This window comes from Fringilla coelebs (genome assembly GCF_963513975.1).
Source record: "Fringilla coelebs genome assembly, chromosome: 10".
Taxonomy (NCBI): Eukaryota; Metazoa; Chordata; class Aves; order Passeriformes; family Fringillidae; genus Fringilla; species Fringilla coelebs.
The window spans coordinates 11,139,342-11,158,378 of NC_140036.1; the positions used below are offsets into that span (position 1 = coordinate 11,139,342).

A 19,037-nucleotide genomic window follows, 5' to 3' on the forward strand; every position below is an offset into this window, starting at 1 on the left:
TATCTTACACACAATATGGCAATATGAAGGGATGCATCCATTCAGTTTCTATTATATAATGGGATAACATAGAAAGGAATTAAGTTCATGGATTTGAAGCCACTGGCCCCTGCCTATTTACTGGTTTGCTGTGTTGGGACAAGACTTGATTTACTTGGTTTCTGTTCCCAGTCCAAGATGATGACAGAGCTTTGTACAGGATTTGAGTTCTGATGACAACTCAGTCCTCATTCAGGAGAGGCTTAAATGGAGACTAACCTAGTCTCTATACAGTAAGAATAAATGATCTCTTATTAAATTATAGAATTATCAACTACTGTATTTAACTGTCAGACACTTGCTACCTTACTCCATAAAGGCCACTATTTCCTGTTTTATAAACTATTGCTGTACGTGTCCAGAATTACTTCAGAGTTGCTTTGAGGAAATTTTCATGGGCAACCCTCTGATGCTGTCATGAGCAGGGCCGTAGTTACTGTAGCAGCTGGAAGAAAACAGATTTAAGGGCAGACGCAGGAGTCGCTGCAGTGCGCTCTCCCTCACAGGCAGCCTGCGGCCCCCTGCCCGGCTGTGGGGAGGGGCAGGGCCGCGCTCGGAGCAGCGGCGGCGCCTCCGGGCAGCGGCCCCCGCGCTCCGCCCGCCCGCGCTGCCCCGGCGGCGGGCCCGGAGCCTGCGCATTGCGGCGGGGAGCGGCCGCCCGGCCCTGCCCTGCCTTGCCAGCCCCGCCCGGCCCCGCCCTGCCCCTGCCCGCCCGCCAGGCGTGACCTGGCCGGGGCCGCTGCCCCGCTCGCCAGCGGTGCCGAGGGGCAGCGGCGGCGCCGCGACACCGCCCCGCCCGCGTCCGCATGGGCCTGGCGGAGCCATGGCCGCCCTGTACCAGAGTGCGGACCCGTCCGCCTCGGCCTCGCCCAACAAGCTGCTGGCGCTGAAGGATGTGCGGCAGGTGAAGGAGGAGACTACGCTGGACGAGAAGCTTTTCCTGCTGGCCTGCGACAAAGGTACCCGCCCCGCCGCCCGGCCTGGCCCGGCCCCCCTCGAGCTGTCGGCCGCTCGCTCCGAGGGCCGGAGCCGTGGCCGGGTGTCAGCCCTGCGCCGCCTCCCCTCGCCCGCGGTGCGGTCCCGCCGTGAGGCTCTCATGCGGCACCGGGGTCCGGGCCCGCCCCTCCCGCTGTCCCCTGAGCGGGAAGGGAGGCGCGGGGTCGGCTCCTCCGCGTTCGTGAGGGCGTTTGGTTTGTGTCGGAGGAATCTGGGAGGTGTTCGCTGTTAAAAGAGTCTCTGCGTAGAGAGCTGCAGTAAAATTGGGGCTTATCTAGACATCCGCAGGATAAACGAGACCAGTATGCTGCGATTTGCACCACTGGTGGCGGATGGGAAGAGATTTGTCTTTCTAAAATACGCTGCTTGCTTTATGCCTATATTTACCTTTGAGTCGAAACGTGGCCTTAAATTAAGCTGATCTTAAAAGGTCTAAAACGCTGGACTCCAGGGTGTGCTTTTAATGATGTGCTGCACGGCTCTGCGTGCTTGGGGCATTGGCAGGGCTGCAGGAGCTGCGGTGTTTGCTGCGTGCTCGCCTGAGCTTAGCTGAGCTCACAGCCCCAGGGCTGTTTAGCAGCGAGCTTAGCAGTTTTGCTCTGGACTCTCGGTGGTGCGATGCCTTGCGCCTGCACAGCCCGTGCAGGCTGTCCTCAGCATCGGAGGAAACCATGGCTTTATCTCTTTAACTATAAACAGAGGTTCAGGGAGCTAAAAGGCTGCGTAACTAGAAAAGTAACAAAACCCAGTCGTCTGTATAACAATTGGTTCAGTACTCTTGGTATGTATTTTACTGTATTCTGCATATGTTTCTCTAAGTATTCTACACTGAGATCTGTCTTAGTCGTGGTCTTCTGCGTTGTAAAGTAATTTGTAACCTTAGAGTCAGTTTTGGAAAGCGCCCGTGCTTTTGTGTGTGTTTGTTTTTAGGACTAAACTAAAGAGGTGGATTGAAGTATATGTCCAATACTTTCCTGAAGAGAGATTTCTTAAAATATCTTTAGTTTTCTCCCTGATGAGAGAATGCTTATCTACCTTGACTTCTTAGTCGTCTGATACACTCAGTTACTGTTGTCAACTATGGAATTGTATCTTGTTTGATGGTAGCTGGTACTTAAAATGATCACATGCTTTTTTGCTTTATGATATGAAGTGATATCCCTGCCTTACTTCTGCAGGTGACTATTACATGGTTAAGAAACTCTTAGAGGAGAACAGCTCAGGTGAAATGAACATAAATTGTGTGGATGTGCTTGGACGAAATGCTGTTACTATAACTATTGAAAATGAAAACTTGGACATACTACAGCTGCTTTTGGATTATGGCTGCCAGGTATCCAACACACGTTTTTAAAAATGTTCAGTATAATCATATGTTGTCTTTGTTAATCTGTCAGAATTTGGACATAAATGCAGTCTGCCTTTTAGGCAGTAAATTTCCAGTAAATTGGAAAAAGTAACTTTGAAAGTGGTTTCTTGTCACACGTTGACTTTTCTTGTGGAATTTTATTGGCATGGCAGATGTATAAGTAACATTTTCTATGATGTTAACAAGTTTGAGTTTTATTTTAAATGTTACTCCTGCTGCTGATATAATGCATGTATTATCCTCAAAAAAAAAAAGTACATGGTTTGAGTGCCTTATATTAAAAAAGTGTAAAATGCAAAAATCCTTTTGGCTGTAGAGTATATTAACTTTTTTAATGGTAACACAGAAAAATTCACATTATATTAGTTGATTTTAAGTTTAGGCAAACATGCATTTCTGTGGTGCTTACTTGTTAGATCTGTGCTTGATGGCAGGGCAGTTTCCTACCAACAAGTCTTCCTTAAATGTATGCAGCATCTCTGCTACTGTGGGAGAGGTGAAGCTATGATGGATTAAATATGTAAGACAGAAAAGTAGCATCTTTTGTTACATTGTTTGATATTGGGCATGAATAAAAACCACCAGCTTTTCTGTACCTGAATTAGTGGCAGTAATAAAAGCTGTGTCTTTTTCTTTTATTTTTTTAAGTAAAAATCAAAATTTTTGGAAATTTATCAAGAAGAATAATATAATTTGTAGGAAAAATGAAAAGCTGCTTATCTCTTAATAGAAGGTGCAGAAGTGATTGTGGTTGGTTACCAGCCAAGATGGAAAACCTTATTTTCTTAGCTGTACCCCAGAATTACAAATGCAAGGCTGAAGTATTCCATATGCCTGAGCTGTGTTATATTAACACTTGCTTTTAAACTAATAGACCTGGCAAACTGGGTCTTTGAACTTAATTTTTTAAGTCTTCTGCATCATCTTGGGTGGAAAGTAATTTATTCAATTGATTACTCTTCTGTTGGTGCAGTGATGCAAATTGTCACTAATGCTGTGTGAACTCCTGCAATAGCAACCTGAATTTGTATCCTGATCATGTGCCTGGTGATAAGACAGAACACCATTTTAGTACTTTAAAATTAAATTTAAAAAATTTATTTTAAAAATACAGCTTGGATTGAGTTTGTCTCTTTGTGCTGTTTAAGTTACTGCTGTTTTCACATATGATTTGTTGTTTTTGTGTAGTCTTCAGATGCACTTTTGGTGGCTATTGACTCAGAAGTGGTGGGAGCTGTTGACATTCTACTTAATCACCGACCTAAACGATCCTCCAGGCCAACCATTGTGGTTAAGTGTTATTACTCCTTGATTTTTGGTTGGGGCTGTGAAGGCTATTGCTTTTTTTGAGTATCTGTAGTGTTTAAAACAATGTTCTTAAATTCTGCTTCTGTAAGGTGATCAAATCTGGACACCAGGGATTATTTTTGTAACCTCTTTTGTCTTGAAAGATGACATACATGATTTTGCTTTATCACCTAAGGAATCCAGTGGCTTTATACATGCCAAACGTGCCTAGTTCAGAAGAGAAAAAACCTAGAGGTTATAAATCTTTTCTAGTAGTCTGCTTGCAAGGTAGTTAGCAGTCTTGACTTATAAAGTGTTTATTCATGTATTGAAGCCTCCTAGCTTTTCAGAGCATATCTATAAACATCAGACCTTCACCTTGAAATTAAGTAATTGAAGTTTGCCTTGTCAATGCTTTAGTACCAAAAAACTTCTGAAAACACAAAGTGGAGGTGGAGGCAGGGAAGGAATAAGGTGTTGTGTAACAGAGTATGGCACGTTCAGGATATTTTTTCTGCACTTCAATAGTAGATACAATCATTTTTTCACAAACTAGAGCAAAATAACAATTTCTAATATCCACATGTACTGGAAAAACAAGGCAGTATTTCTGTGTAAATAAAGCAGAAAAGTATCTGGGTCTGTTATTCTTTTTTAGTATTTATCTGACAGGTGTTTGAATGTTGTTACATATTTTTCTTTGTGTTCATGTTATGAAACACTAGAAAGTATTTTGAAGGAGAAATTCTTGATTGAATAGTCAGAAAGCCCTTTACATGTAGTAGAACTGTAGATAATAAATTTATATACTGCCTACATTTTATTCCAGAAATTAATGGAACGCATTCAGAACCCAGAGTACTCAACAACCATGGATGTGGCGCCAGTAATTTTAGCTGCTCATCGTAACAACTATGAAATTCTCACTATGCTGTTGAAGCAAGACATATCGTTACCCAAACCTCATGCTGTGGGCTGTGAGTGCACCCTGTGCACTGCCAAGAACAAAAAAGATAGTCTGCGACATTCCAGGTAACACTTAGCAGTCATGAGCCATAATAAAAAGATTCTTCATTCTCTGGCATTGCCTGGGTCACATTCACTATGTTTCCTTTTTCTTTTTAAGGTGAAGTTTATGAGTAGATTCCTTTAATATATTGTAGCTCTTATTGTGAGAGGTGGTAGTTCTTAGGTTTGGGTTGTGCCTGAAAAGGCTGGTGGGAGGCAGTGGCTTTTTTCCATTTTGGTTTTATACTTTTAGTCACTGTGTGCCTTTCCTTTCTAGCAGGTGTGTCTCAAACATTCTAGCTACCTTTGGCTTAGGCACATAGGGGCTATGCAAATAAAATTCTTCTCAAAAGTTATATGAGTTTTTGGTATTGAGCTAGCACAGGCACATTCTGGTATCCATTCTATTCCCTATATCGTTAACTTCAGTATGAGAAAAGATGTCAGGGTATCCAAAGCAGACAACCAATAGAAATATTTGAGGTACTAGTTCTTAATTTAATCCAGAACTTCTGCTGAGGTACTGATAACAGTGGAAGTAGTGAGGAAAAGAAGAGGGAACCAGTTTGGGCGATTTTGGATACTTAAGGGTTCTAAATATGTCATGTATCTTTCAGGACATAATGCTTGTAGTGTCTGATTTTAAAAAACCAAATTGTTTTGTCTTTCAGCTGGCCATTTTAGGCAAACCGTTGGAACAGGTTCTGGTTTGAATCTGCTAATGAAATAAAACATCTTTGCTTTTTTTTGCTGTTCTTTTGTCACAGGTTTCGTCTTGACATTTATCGGTGTTTGGCCAGTCCTGCCTTAATAATGTTGACAGAGGAGGATCCAATCCTAAGAGCTTTTGAACTTAGTGCAGACTTGAAAGAATTAAGTCTTGTTGAGGTTGAGTTCAGGTAGGAAATGAAAACACAAATCAGTTTTAATATTTTTATGTAATTACAGGTGTAGAAATATGTTTGCATTAGAAAAAGTTTATTCTTTATTTTGTGTAAGTGGAGTGTTTAAAGTGATAATTAGGCATAAGTTACATTATATAATTTATGCCTCCTTAGAAGTCATTTTGACAGTTTAATTACTTTAAATCCTTTTAGGTATAGACATTTTAATGTGTGTAGTTGCACCAACAGTTCAAATTTCAGCTGTACTCTGCAAAAATAAACAGACATTATGCTAAATGCTGACTTACTTGGAAATTATACACCTGTTAATCATATCAATATCTCATTAGTACTCTGCACTTTTTTTCTGTATCAGGGTAGAAATATGCAAAACCTTGTTGACCTGACCTGACTCCTGTTGGGAGTTGTTTTGGGTGTTGTTTCCTAATTTTGCTCATTATAAGAATTTGAAGAGCACATATGTGTATGCATTTAAAATATACATATGTGTGTAGAAGACTTCATACTGAAAATGCTCTATATGATGAACAAACACTCAGTGTAGTAATTTCATGTTTAAACAATGCAGATTTTTTACCATTTGGCATTAAAATGGACTGTGGGCAAGATCAGACAAGGAAATCATGTGCTTTCTTTTCATGTATTTAATACAATAATGCATAATACTTAGTGAATAGACTTTAGTTTTCAGTTGACAGAAATAAAGCAAAACCCCAAACTATTTCAGGTCCAATTGGAAAGTCCAAGTGATTACTTACCAGTGCCATATTTTGTGACAAATACACTTTCTCATGTCCTGGAAATAACTCTAATCTTTAACTCTGTGTATGGAACTCATGACAGAAGAATTTGTATAATGTAAGTGTGTGTGTATTTACTCTAATAATCTTGCAGACTAAACAGAAATGGAATTGTCATGTTACGTGGTGAAAACTACTCAGAGTTGTCTTAGGAATGCTTGGACCCTGACATAGGACTTCTGGGGTGGTTTCTTTTAATTTCTCTTAACATAACATATAATCCCAGCCAAAAATGGCTAGTTTGTGATTGAATGGAAAATACAGGCCCAGTGTAATAGTACATACTGCTTCTGTGTGTTTCAGAAATGATTATGAGGAGCTCGCTCAGCAGTGCAAAACCTTTGCTAAAGATTTGCTTGCACAAGCACGGAATTCCCGGGAGCTGGAAGTGATTCTGAATCACACCTCCAGTGATGAACATGTAGACAAGCGAGGATTGTTGGAGGAGAGGATGAACTTAAGCCGCTTAAAGCTTGCGATCAAGTATAATCAAAAAGAGGTTTGTCTTTGCAGTAACTCGACTTTCCATATCGTATTTTGCTAGTAATTAATTACTTTGTTGTTCTGCCTCTGGACACAGAAGTGGAAATAAACATGCAGGAGTTATATAAGAGATGGTAATACACAGGTATCAGTATGTGAAAGAGGGCTGCTGCAAGATACTGAGGGATTCTTCACTGTTCACTGTGGAGATCAATGTAGTGTTTTCTGTATTGAAGTATGGGCCGCTGCTTTTTTATGAACAGCTCTGGTAGTGGTAATTATTTATTCAGTTCCTCATTAAATCCTTGCCTAGAGAGGCATGGATCCTTAGGTGCCAAACATGATTTATCATCTTCTCACTGGTCATTAACTGTTCAGCTTTGTCTCAGGCCTTGCCTGTGCTGTTCAGTAATTAGGTTGGACCTGTGCTGGTATGACTGAATAGCCCCTCTGTTCCAGAATAGCAGCACTTTTTATGCCATCAATATGCAACTTCCTCCATGCAGTAGGTTATTGTAATTCGTAAATTATATTGTAATTCATAAATTATAACTCTAATTTTCTGTGCTGGAATGCAAATGGATATTTGTGGAATTCTAGTACAAGGACCAAGGACAGAGTGGAAATTTCCTTTTCAAGCAAAATCCATTTTTAGTTAGCATTTGCAAAAGGAATTACATAATTCTGTCTGTTCTACATGTCTAGGCTTAAACTGTTTGTGAAACTGTTGAAATACGTAGCATTTGAAAGGTATAAGCTGTAGTTCTAGAATGCCCTACAACCAGCATTACACATTTCTGGCCTGCATTCATCAAGCACCATGAAGTATTTTGGTGTTCCTCTGCATTTGAGCATAGCTTGCTTTTCCTACAGGGCTTGTAAAATAACAACTTTTTTTGTGCAGTATACATATAGTTACAAAATTAATTTTAATGATGCAACTTAGTAATGTGTGTGAAGAAACCTGAGAGTGATTTCTTGTTTGTTTCTCCCCCTCCTTCCCCCTAGTTTGTTGCCCAGTCCAACTGCCAGCAGTTTCTCAACACGGTGTGGTTTGGGCAGATGGCCGGCTATCGGCGCAAGCACACCTGCAAGAAGATCCTGACTGTTCTGATGGTTGGCATTTTCTGGCCAGTTCTGTCCCTCTGTTACTTGTTAGCTCCTAAATCTCGAGTAGGTCGAATAATTCACACTCCTTTTATGAAGTTTATTATTCATGGAGCTTCATATTTCACATTTCTGTTATTACTTAATTTGTACTCCCTTGTCTACAATGAGAATAAGAAGAATACAATGGGACCAGCCCTTGAGAGAATAGACTATCTTCTGATAATATGGCTTATTGGTAGGTATGATTTGAGTGGATTGGATGACAGTTGCTAAATATATATAAAAAATGCCAGTTTAGTGGTACATCAGCAATAATGCAGTCTTTTATGACCAGTTCTATAATTTTGGTTGGAAAAGTAGTTAGTAACAAAATTTGGACTTTCTGCACATTTGGTACGTGGTTTAAAGATAGAAGTATATGTTATGTGGCTTTATGTATGCATGCTCCATGCTACAAAGAGGTTGGAGGAGTGCATTTACCTCATGCTTGTTTCAAAACACAAAAACAAGTATTATTTTCCCATGTTATGGTTTGCTATATTGTCACCAGTTATCATAGCTGTACCAGAAAGACTGCATGTCACTTCTGGTTGATGCAGCAGAGGGAGCACAGGTATAATTTTTGTTGCGTTCTCAAGAACTTTTGGTTGAAGGTTCTTAACTTTTACCTTGTTTCTGGTTGTCTGGCATGCAATTGGTTTTACGTTAAAATTTATTTTTCTTAATGAAAGGTAATTAGTTATGTATAATTTGTTTAATTTGGCTTGTAAAAAGCAGTAATATGGTAAAAAACAACACAGTTTTTATTTAAGTAATTTTAAAGGTGATTTATTAGATATTTTAGGGTGAGAGGATTTTTGTGTAATGGTGATTCCTTTCACAACTGAGCTGTATTAAAACTGTTGAGCAGTTCTTGCAGATTTTGGAAATATGTAGTATCCCACACACAAACATAGGCAGGTCTTAAAAGAAACTTGAAAACTTCAAATTTTGAGTACAAGTTAGATTCCTCCATTGCTTTGAAATTAAATATTATAATTTTATAAATTCTTTTGTTCCATCAAGTCTAATGACAAAGTGTGTCATTAGGTGGTCTTGGTAATTTTATTTAAAAGCTATAGAAATGTTTTTTTTCTGCATGTAACATTGTAATGTGGATTTCAAGTAAGGTTTGAAAATTATGTCTAAGCAAACAGTCATTAAAATGGGGTTATTTTTCACATCATTGAATCTCAAGTTTTTAAATAGTAATTGCATTTATTGCTTAAATGCTTCTTCTGTAATGACATTATACTGATTCCTTGAAAATAGTTTAAGTTGATTAAGAACATATTTAGAAAATATTCTGCAAAATCAACTGGAATGAAAATAATCAAGTAACAAGGGTTCACTTACATTATTGAATTCCACAATCCCATTAAAAGACTCCCTAAAAATCATTGTCAAAATGGCCACAGCAAAATTTGTAACACTTCAGGCTAGCAACAAGTTTTGTGTTGTACTGGATGGACTTTCAAAATCATGAATACAAATGTGTTCCATGGGAAAATAAAGCAACAGAGCTCCAGTTCTTGTGTGTGTAAATATCTTCTTCTTCTCCATTTCCTTTTACTAATTCTGTAACAAATTCAGTGTAAAATACATAATGATGATATGTAAAGTAGTACCTGTTCAGTGCAATGGCTTCACTTCCCGGGGTTGTTTTTTTTTCCTGCAGGAATGGTTTGGTCAGATGTTAAGAGGCTCTGGTATGATGGTTTAGAAGATTTTTTAGAAGAGTCCCGCAATCAGCTTAGTTTTGTCATGAATTCCCTGTATTTGGCAACTTTTGCCCTCAAAGTCGTTGCCCATAACAAGGTGAGCACCAATCTTCATAGACCAAAGCTCCTCTGGGGCTGACTGAGCAGGTATGGTTTAGTACATCTCTGCAAAATACCTGGAGATGTGTTCCACATGGTGTCCTAGAAGAGGGGTGTTGTGGTGCAGTGTACAACATCAGTGACAGCCTGTGATGGGGTGCAGTGTAGGCTTTGGGCTGAAATGATCTGTGTGGTACAGGCCGTGGAGGTGGCAGGACGAGGGTAACAAGGAGGTGACAAGACCTCGGGTCTTGTTGCACCTTGGTCTTCAAAGTGCCGTTGATCAGGCAAATGGGAGTTAGAAAACACATCAGGACATGTCCAAGTACTTGGAAACCCCAAACAGAGCTACTGTCTTCCTTGTAAGAGCTGGCTGGTCTTCCAAATGGCTTGATTTTTGTTTAGGGAAATGCATCTCATCAGCCAGGGCATTTGAGCTTGCCTGACTCCAGTCAGTACTATGCAGAAAGCTAATAGTATTCTCTGTGTTTGGATTGCTAGTGCATTTTTGTTAGAGAAAGTTTTATTTAGCTTTTGATTACATATACTCAAATGTCATAAGTGGTGGATTTTTAATTGATTTTTGCTTGGTGGGGTTTTTTTGGTTGGGGTTTTCTTTGCTAGTAAGGATAAAAGCCCTGAGACCATAGAGGAGCCTTGTCTTGTCTCTATGAAAAGCCATCTGGATTTGATTGAAAATACGGGTTTTGAAAGTGATCATTGCCATTCTGTTTCATGTGTTGTTAACCACACAGCACATGGCAAACTGCCAGACCAGTTGAATGTGAATATTACAACAAAATCCACGCCAGTGCAGTAGCACCATTATTGTGTGTTGAAAACTGCAAATTGACAGCTGTCTGGCATTTCTTCCCAACTTGGTGTTTGGCTCATTTTCCTATCCTAGCATTGATTCAGAGGCTGGTAATTGTTTGGAAAGGAAGGCTCCATTTCTTGGAGAAAAAAATAGAGGGAGAATGCCACATTGGGCTGCTTTCCCAGCCATTTGCTTTGCAACCAGCATGTCTCTAGTAGTAGTTCCTTTGCTGAGATAAGACCCATTGTTGCCAATTTAAATTGTAACCTTTTTGAACATGCAGGACTCCTGTGCTATACAATAGGCATATAATGGGGTGTTTTCTCCTTTTATATGTTCAAATTTATTTTTATAGTATATAAATCATATGGAAAACCAAGTAAAAATGTTCAGTTTCCATCTTAGGTCCATTATAGGCCCCAAAGCTCTAAGAAATAAAGGAAGAGTCTCTGTAGCAGAAGGATTTGTACACATGCAGTTTCAGTGTGCAGCAAAATACTTACCCCTATTTCTTGCCATCTTTGTGCAGCAGACTTTTGGGTGTTATTATAAAGCAGCTCGGAGTTCCTTGGTTTTTGAATGTCCATTTTGAGACAGCAGAAGCTGGTAATACAAATGCTGAATGTTCTCAGCCAAACCAAAAGTTAGCAATCTGTGGATATTCCCTGAATAAGTTGAATAGTAAGTACTTAGTGGATAAACATCAAGCAGCAGTTTACTTGTGACTCCCATTCTCTGTAGCCACTCATAAAATCTCTTGAAGGAACCCCAAGTCATAAGTCTATCCAAAAATGTTTAAGATCAGCTGTCACCACATTGCAATTGCATGTGTACCTTGGTTTTCTTTGTAGCATCTCAATACTGGTTTTTAGGGAGGCCTGTTATACAAGGCAATGCACATGTTTATATAATAAAGTTCCCGAGTCCCTGTTTCAATAGACCATGCAAAACAGAGCAAGAGTGAAAGCAGAATAGAGGAATAAATGGTTTGAACAAGTGAGTGGCAGAGTTAGGTGTTGAATTTAAATTCTCTGATTTCTGGTTCCCTCTGGAATGGCTTTTAAACGCCATTGTCTAAAAGAGGTATGACACCTATGAGTGACAGGTATTAATTTATTTTATGCTCTTGCCTTTTTTGGAAGTAGAAGTAGGGAGAGGTGTATGGGTACATTTCTGTATTTATAATGTTAGTGATCTCAACTTGTCCTTTTTTATGTTGCAGTTTCATGATTATGCTGAAAGGAAGGACTGGGACGCATTCCATCCTACCCTAGTGGCAGAAGGTCTTTTTGCCTTTGCCAATGTTCTTAGTTACCTGCGTCTCTTCTTCATGTACACAACCAGCTCCATTCTGGGACCACTGCAGGTGAATATCATTACTGTTTGAAAAAATATTAAACATAATTTGCTATCAAGAGTCTTTTTGAAAATAGGAAAAAACGTTAAAGTAAGAAAGTGAAAAGTAGAAAGAAGTGATACTGCATTGAAGTTTGATTTTTTAAAATTAATCTCATGTGTAAAACATACTGATTCAGATGGGAAAAAGTAAGAAAAAGAGTGAAGTGTAGTTCAGTTAGGATGTTTTTCCATGATAGCTGTACCTATACTGTCTTTTTTGTTTTCATCTGTTCTAAGCATAACATACCAGCTAAGTTTCCACAGTTTGGAAAGTATAAGGATCAGGTTCTTCCTGCAAAGTTTTATGCAAATAATTGCCTTAGCTTCTTATTTCTGAAGAGATAGATGAATAAGTGTGTAGCCAGGAAGGGTAATCAAAAGCCTTCCTGATGTCTGATCTCATTAAAGTTGCACCTTGAGTTGTGCAAATTGCTTTTGTTTGAAAAATATAAAACTGTCTCGAGTATTGAAATACTCACCTATTTATTGGCAGTTTAGGAAGAACAGGTTTCTTCTTACTTGGTATTTGTTGGAGCCTTCCACTAATGATGACAGTAAAACCTCCCACGTTTTAATTATCTAATTTTCTGTTACATATTTTGAATGGAAATGTACTTGCACACTTTGAAAAAAATACTGAAGTCTTGATGTTGCATTAAGCATTAGGGTTGTACAAATTGATTAAACACTGAAGTCTCTCCACATTTTAAAGAGATTCACTGTTTAGTGTGCATGTTTATTTATGTACTAGATCTTTCACAAGTTTTTTTTTAGGAGGCTGTGTTGTGAAATTTTCCAAGTAAATAAAAACAGTCAACAGTCACCCCATTCAGAGGCACACAGGAGCTTACGTTATTACTGCTGGCCAGTAGGGCTGGTGCAACAACTCTTACAGTATTTTCTGAAAGTAGGTCACAAAGTTCAGATGGTGGTAATCAAATATGGGATGGAAACCCAACAGTGGGGGGCAGGGGAAGGCAGCTCCCGTGTTCTCTTGGTTCTTAGGGTTATTTTTAAGCCTTCAGTTACTTGACTCCTTGGCTAATAAAACCTGTAATAATCCAGATTTGTAAAATGGCTGTGTATGGGGGATTTTATTATTAACAGAAGGTAGAATAGTACTTCCCTAGATGAGATAATTAGATTTCAAGTGCTTAGAAATTGTAACTACTTAGAGAGGGAAAGTATGAATCTATGAAGAAAGCAACTGGCATTTGGGATGGGTTGTTACCCTCTTCTTCCAAACAAAATAGTTTTGGGCAGTTTGCACTTTTTGTGCATTCCAGATTCATCTACTTTGTCTCTCTCTTGGCTGGAACCATGTGTTAGAGGGAAAATGTTTTGTTGTTAGGATTTGGGTTTTTTCATTGAAGGGTTGGATGTGATGAAACAGTTTGATGGGTAGTACAGTGATCCTCTGAGCAAACATGCACAGAATTGGTGCAGAGCTCTGCCCACAACTGCAGAATCTTCATGACCATTACAAACTGTACAGACTCTGAATGTGCTGTGCTGCAGGAAGTACTTGGTGAGTTTCCAGCAGCAAAGGAGGCAGCAGGAATTCATCTCCCAGTAAAGCTGTACTTGCAAAATCTGGCAATTGTGTTACACTTGTGGACTATGAGTTGGTACAGATTTTGATTCATCTAGGACTGGGCTTTCCACACACTAATTTATATAGATTCGATCCACCCAATCCCACATTACACATATTTGCATTCTTTATAATTTGCATTCTTTACACTGTTCTGAAGAAGTTTGTAGGAAGACTAATTAAATTATAAAAACAGTTTATGCTGTGTCTGTGTAAAAATTTGGGCTTATGCCAAAAGCAAATCAAGGTTTTTCCCGTGTTGGAAAAAATCCCAAGCATATGATTGGGTTTTTTAAAGGTGCTGTATTTCTAATGTTGGAAAGTTTGGTATAGGATATTTTGAATTGGAAACTAATGATCCAAATTTACTATCATACCTTGTATGCTTTATCCTTCACTTTCTGTGTGTCTACACATGTGTCTATTTAAAATCATACATGAAATGTACTGTGAGCCAATTTTGTATTCTGCAGATGGGCTTTTGTATACTACTTTTTTTTAAATTAGTGATAAATTATTCCAAATGTTTTGATTAATTCAGTGTTCTTCTAAGTGTTTTCTTAACTTTCTATGATGGCATTTCTGTTCAAATCCATTTCATTTACTTTTTTTCTGTTGACCTGTGAGTTCCTTATTACCATTGGTATTGCAAATAAGTAACAAGGTATACTTACTATTGCTTATGGTTACTTGGAGGATATTAATTTTCCAGGTGATGTTAAAATTACTTACATATTCTTTTTAATATCTAGAATTTTTCTCTGAAAAACAGTACAAGGTTATCTCCTGACCTTAAGATCTGTTTAGCATATCAAAATTTAACTTAAATATTTTAAATGTAAATACATTTTTTGTTGCTCAAAGGCTGAAGGAGACAATACAAATAAAAATAACTATGTGTTTTACTAAAATTAGAAATACATGTATTTCACAGATTTCAATGGGGCAGATGCTACAAGATTTTGGAAAATTTCTGGGCATGTTTCTTCTTGTCTTGTTCTCATTCACAATTGGATTGACCCAACTTTATGACAAAGGATTTACTATAAATGAAGAAAAGGACTGTGCGGGCATTTTCTGTGAACAGCAGAACAATGACACATTCCATTCGTGAGTCTGAGATCTTAAAATAACTGTATTGTTTTAGCAGTAAATTACAATTAATTGTCTAGTAATTAAACGAAACTGGATTTTTTCACTGATACTGAATTTATGTTAAACACTTCTGGTGTTAGGTTTACCTAACCAGATTTTTCTCTTGTTTCTCTAGGTTTATTGGTACATGTTTTGCTCTCTTCTGGTACATATTCTCCCTGGCACATGTTGCAATCTTTGTGACACGTTTTAGCTATGGTGAAGAATTACAGTCTTTTGTGGGTGCTGTTATTGTTGGGACCTACAACGTGGTGGTTGTGATAGTATTAACAAAACTCCTTGTGGCAATGCTTCACAAAAGTTTTCAGCTGATAGCAGTAAGTAGTGTCTGATTAATTACCAATTACCTGCATCTTTGGATTTTACACAAATTTCTTCCTATGGTGTGTAAACTCATGGTCTGTCGACCTCGTGGTTGTGCTCTGTCTGTGACCTCATATTTTTCCTTCAAATAAGAACTTTTTATTTGCTTTGATTAAAAAAAAATGTAATTTCCATGTTGGATATGTATAGGGCTTTGGCCCACTGGGAATTGATGACTTTCTTGATACAATGGCTGTTCAGATGCTGATTTTGATATGTGTGGTGCTTTGGCATTTGATCTGGGTATTGATCTATACCTACCTTCTGAATTTTATACTAGGAATTGAAGAAAGATGTTCTTGTTTGAAGTATTTAATATTAGAATATTCAAGCAAACCTATTAAAATACTCTGTAATCTATCTATTAAAATGCAATATAACCAAAATTAAATAATGGCCAGTTTTTCAGGTAAGAGCAAATTAAACTTAGAAAATAACCTATTAGTATTTCTGTTTCTTCTCTCTGTTAATGTTTCTGATGTTTTAGAATCATGAAGATAAGGAGTGGAAGTTTGCTCGTGCCAAGCTTTGGCTTAGCTACTTCGATGATAAATGCACACTCCCTCCACCTTTTAACGTTATACCCTCTCCCAAGACAATTTGTTACCTTTTCAACAGTCTCAGTAAATGGATCTGCTCTCATACATCAAGTGGCAAAGTGAAACGTCAGAACAGCCTCAAGGTGAGGAATGATTGTGCAAGCTCTGAGCTCTGCAGCTGGAAAGGGGTTGCTTGCTGAAATGAAAACACAGATTGCTGCATGAAGCTGCCTGTCAGAAGGTGAATGCTACTAAGAGAAATAGGAACTGCAGAATAATGGGTGCTGCATCCGGGATAAATAAGTGTTACTTATGTCTATTTAAGTAAGGTTTTATTAACTTTCTGGTTTGGAAATTTCAACCCACTTCCCTCCAACTCCCAATTCCCCCAGAAATAGTCTGAAAAAAAAATGCTTTGATTGAATGAAAACACACAGAAACCTCAAGGAAGTATGTGCTAATCTCAAAAACGGTGAGGTTAGAATATTCTTTGGAGAAGGTAATTGGTTTTAAACATATTACAGAAGTGTCAGAATAAATAACTAAAAAAGATCACTGAAGCCTCTCATTGTTAGGGAAGAGATTTTTTGTTTGTTTATTTTATAAGCATTTTTTGTACCCTGCAATTTTGCATACTAATTTTGCATCCTTTTGCTGATGAAAATAGCGCTAAATAAACAAATTCAAGCACTTTATGGAATTTGTACTGAGAGACATTCAGGGTTATGGAAGTCTTGATTGCTCACAGAACAATCATCAAGCCAGGTACATAAAAATTTTCAGTTTTGTTGGTAGAGATGATTATAATTTAATTTGGATTTTGTGGACAATTTATATATGCTGTATATTTGTGTAGATCAGGATGTATTTTAAAAATAGCTTTGTTATTTTGTTCATGTTTCTTCTCTGTAGAATTGTATACAGGCTTTAGGGCTCAAAAATCACTTCCATAGTAAATATGTTATGTTTGTTTAAAGGAATGGAGAAATCTGAAGCAGAAGAGAGATGAGAATTACCAAAAGGTGATGTGTTGCTTAGTCCACCGTTACTTGACTTCCATGAGACAGAAGATGCAGAGTACAGATCAGGCCACTGTGGAGAACCTCAATGAACTGCGGCAGGACTTGTCAAAATTCCGCAACGAAATGAGAGACCTGCTTGGCTTTCGAACTTCCAAATATGCTATGTTTTATCCAAGAAACTAAGACCTAACTTTTAAACAAAAGGTGTGTGCTTTTAAATACCCATAGGTGAAAGTGTTGACCTAATTCTGTTGCCAGATCATAGACAAGATTACTGCACAAAAATACATTTGAAAATGTGTTTGTGTGAGTTGCAGCTCAGTGCCCAAGTGGTCAAAGTGAATGCAAAAACAGATAGACTAATTTTCTTAACCTCTTAATCTTGATGTGTACATAAAATTTGTACATAAGAGTTTTTTAAATGTTCCTCAGACTGTCTGTGGATGTCAGGTGTTAGAGCTTCAGAACTAGCACAATGTGTTTCTTTCTTCTATTTTTGCCATTTGTTCTTTTTTTGATACTTGTTTTTCAAGTTGTGGGAGAAGACAGGCTTTTTAAAATGAAAATCCAGCCTGTTTATTTTTAATAGAAAAGTCAGATAAAGAATAGTAGAAAATTTCCAGCACAGTTGGAAATGATGTATGACTGTAGGTTACAGTGCTTGTGAAGACTGTATGGCTCTGAAAGAGGCAGTTCTAGTTTTGTACGATAACACTGACTGTAAACTAACATTTCTAGAATACAGCAAAGCAAATCATCAAGACTTTTCACTTTTGTGGGAACATTGACATTTTGAACACAAAATAGACCAACCATTTCTTGAATATTTATGGTTATGTGTAAGACAGTCACACCCTGCTTGGATTTTTCAGCAGTGCCTCAATAGTATATTTTAATATACATGTTAGGATTGGGAACAGAATTTAATCTGTGAACATTTAATGTTTAGTGTCTTGGGTTTTTAAAATCTAGATAAATTATATGAATTATTAAAACCTGGGATTTCATGAAAACGAGGTGAAGCACATGAGTGCTATTGTTTGCAGTGCTGAACAATTCCTGTACACCATTCTACTCTTCTTTCTGTGAGGTCATTGAGTCTTGCCATTGGAGAGATGTATTTTAGAAGGGTCTGCTTGACACAGGTTTTACATATCCTACTTTTAAATTTGGTTTGCTTTTTTCCTGTTTTTTACCAGAATTGTTGCCAAGCTAGACTTTTTTTTTTATGTCAGGTATAGTTTTCTGAAAATAGTTTATCTGACTTTGCTTACAATGGACAGAAAGGGCTTTGTGGATTTTCTGTGCTAGAGGGTCCTATATGGCTTTATATGCTTATATATAATTCAAGCTGACAAACTGAGAAATGTGAGAATCCTGTATTTTTAATTACAAATTAAGTATATTTATGACAGCTGAAGGATTGATGGACAGTTTTGCTGTTATGGTGCTCTTCTGAAATGGTCATGTGTCCAGAAGGCGCGGGTAGCCATTGTGGTCTTTGACTGCAGTTGATTTTGGGAGATTGACAGAGTGGGGGCTTACATGAATGTTTACTTTTTTGAATGAATTCTTATAAAACTCTTTCTTGTAAAGGTAATATATTTTCCATACTATGAAATTATGTATTTCTGAGCTAGGTTTTAATACTCCGCTTTCAGAAGTGTTAGTATAGAGGGATTCTGATCTGTGTTGGCTTTTCATGGGAATGGGAAGTTAACCTCCTGGTTCAAAGCAAAGAAGATCTCTGAGTTTTGTATTTGAATTGAGATCTCATGTTTGAATAATGCACCAACATAAAACTGTGTGCTGTGTATGTTATGTATATTCAAGAAAGGAAGCAAATAAAAGCACTTTGAAAAATATGGTTGTATTAATATTTGTCATGTTGCAAACACATTACATCAGTTACCACACTGAAAGTATTTTTTTTGTCATGTTGAGGTAATAAGTTTAAGGAAGGTAGCTGGTGTCAATGTGTTTCTGCCTTTTTCCTTCTGGACCCATCCTGTTTGTTTCAGTGAAATGGCTTCATGCAGCGCCATGAAGTGATGCTGGTTCCAGACCAGCTGGGTTGGATTCTAGATGCACCAGCAGCTGTTTGGCACTGGGATAGTTCTGGAAACCTGGGGGTGTTGACAGTGAATGAAGGAGCTAACGGAACTATTACTGAGTGCTTTTCATGCATTGAGCAGAGTCCATCAGAGCTAGCTTGGTCAGTGTCTTTGGTGCTGTGTTCTACTACAGTGTAGATGGCCTTAGGAAGAACTGTTGCACTTCAAGGCTCTCAGGG

At 38.1% G+C, this 19,037-nt stretch overlaps 1 protein-coding gene across 3 annotated transcripts; it reads left to right on the forward strand.

Annotated features, from left to right (window-relative positions):
* The first annotated feature begins 755 nt into the window (after positions 1-755).
* Positions 756-18,589, forward strand: TRPC1 (transient receptor potential cation channel subfamily C member 1). 3 transcript variants are annotated; one of them, XM_084212422.1, is made up of 13 exons: positions 756-998; positions 2,214-2,368; positions 3,593-3,694; positions 4,521-4,723; positions 5,467-5,598; positions 6,708-6,903; positions 7,896-8,232; positions 9,715-9,854; positions 11,896-12,039; positions 14,600-14,775; positions 14,936-15,137; positions 15,671-15,865; positions 16,700-18,589. In XM_084212422.1, the coding sequence occupies exons 1-13, from the start codon at positions 863-865 to the stop codon at positions 16,925-16,927; spliced, it is 2,346 nt and encodes a 781-aa protein (XP_084068548.1). In that variant the 5' UTR covers positions 756-862; the 3' UTR covers positions 16,928-18,589. The 3 variants fall into 3 exon arrangements, with proteins under 3 accessions (XP_084068548.1, XP_084068549.1, XP_084068550.1); XM_084212423.1 differs by having other exon boundaries at positions 15,671-15,963; positions 16,700-16,763; XM_084212424.1 differs by lacking the exons at positions 7,896-8,232; positions 9,715-9,854.
* Positions 18,590-19,037: the final 448 nt, after the last annotated feature.

What these genes read in the sequence shown, in the direction of transcription:
- TRPC1 (XM_084212422.1), top strand. Translation starts at nt 863, where the DNA reads ATGGCCGCCCTGTACCAGAGTGCGGACCCGTCCGCCTCGGCCTCGCCC. An exon ending in GATAGTCTGCGACATTCCAG is followed by an intron (nt 4,724 to 5,466) that starts GTAACACTTAGC and finishes CTTTTGTCACAG; the next exon opens with GTTTCGTCTTGACATTTATC. An exon ending in AACAATGACACATTCCATTC is followed by an intron (nt 14,776 to 14,935) that starts GTGAGTCTGAGA and finishes TTGTTTCTCTAG; the next exon opens with GTTTATTGGTACATGTTTTG.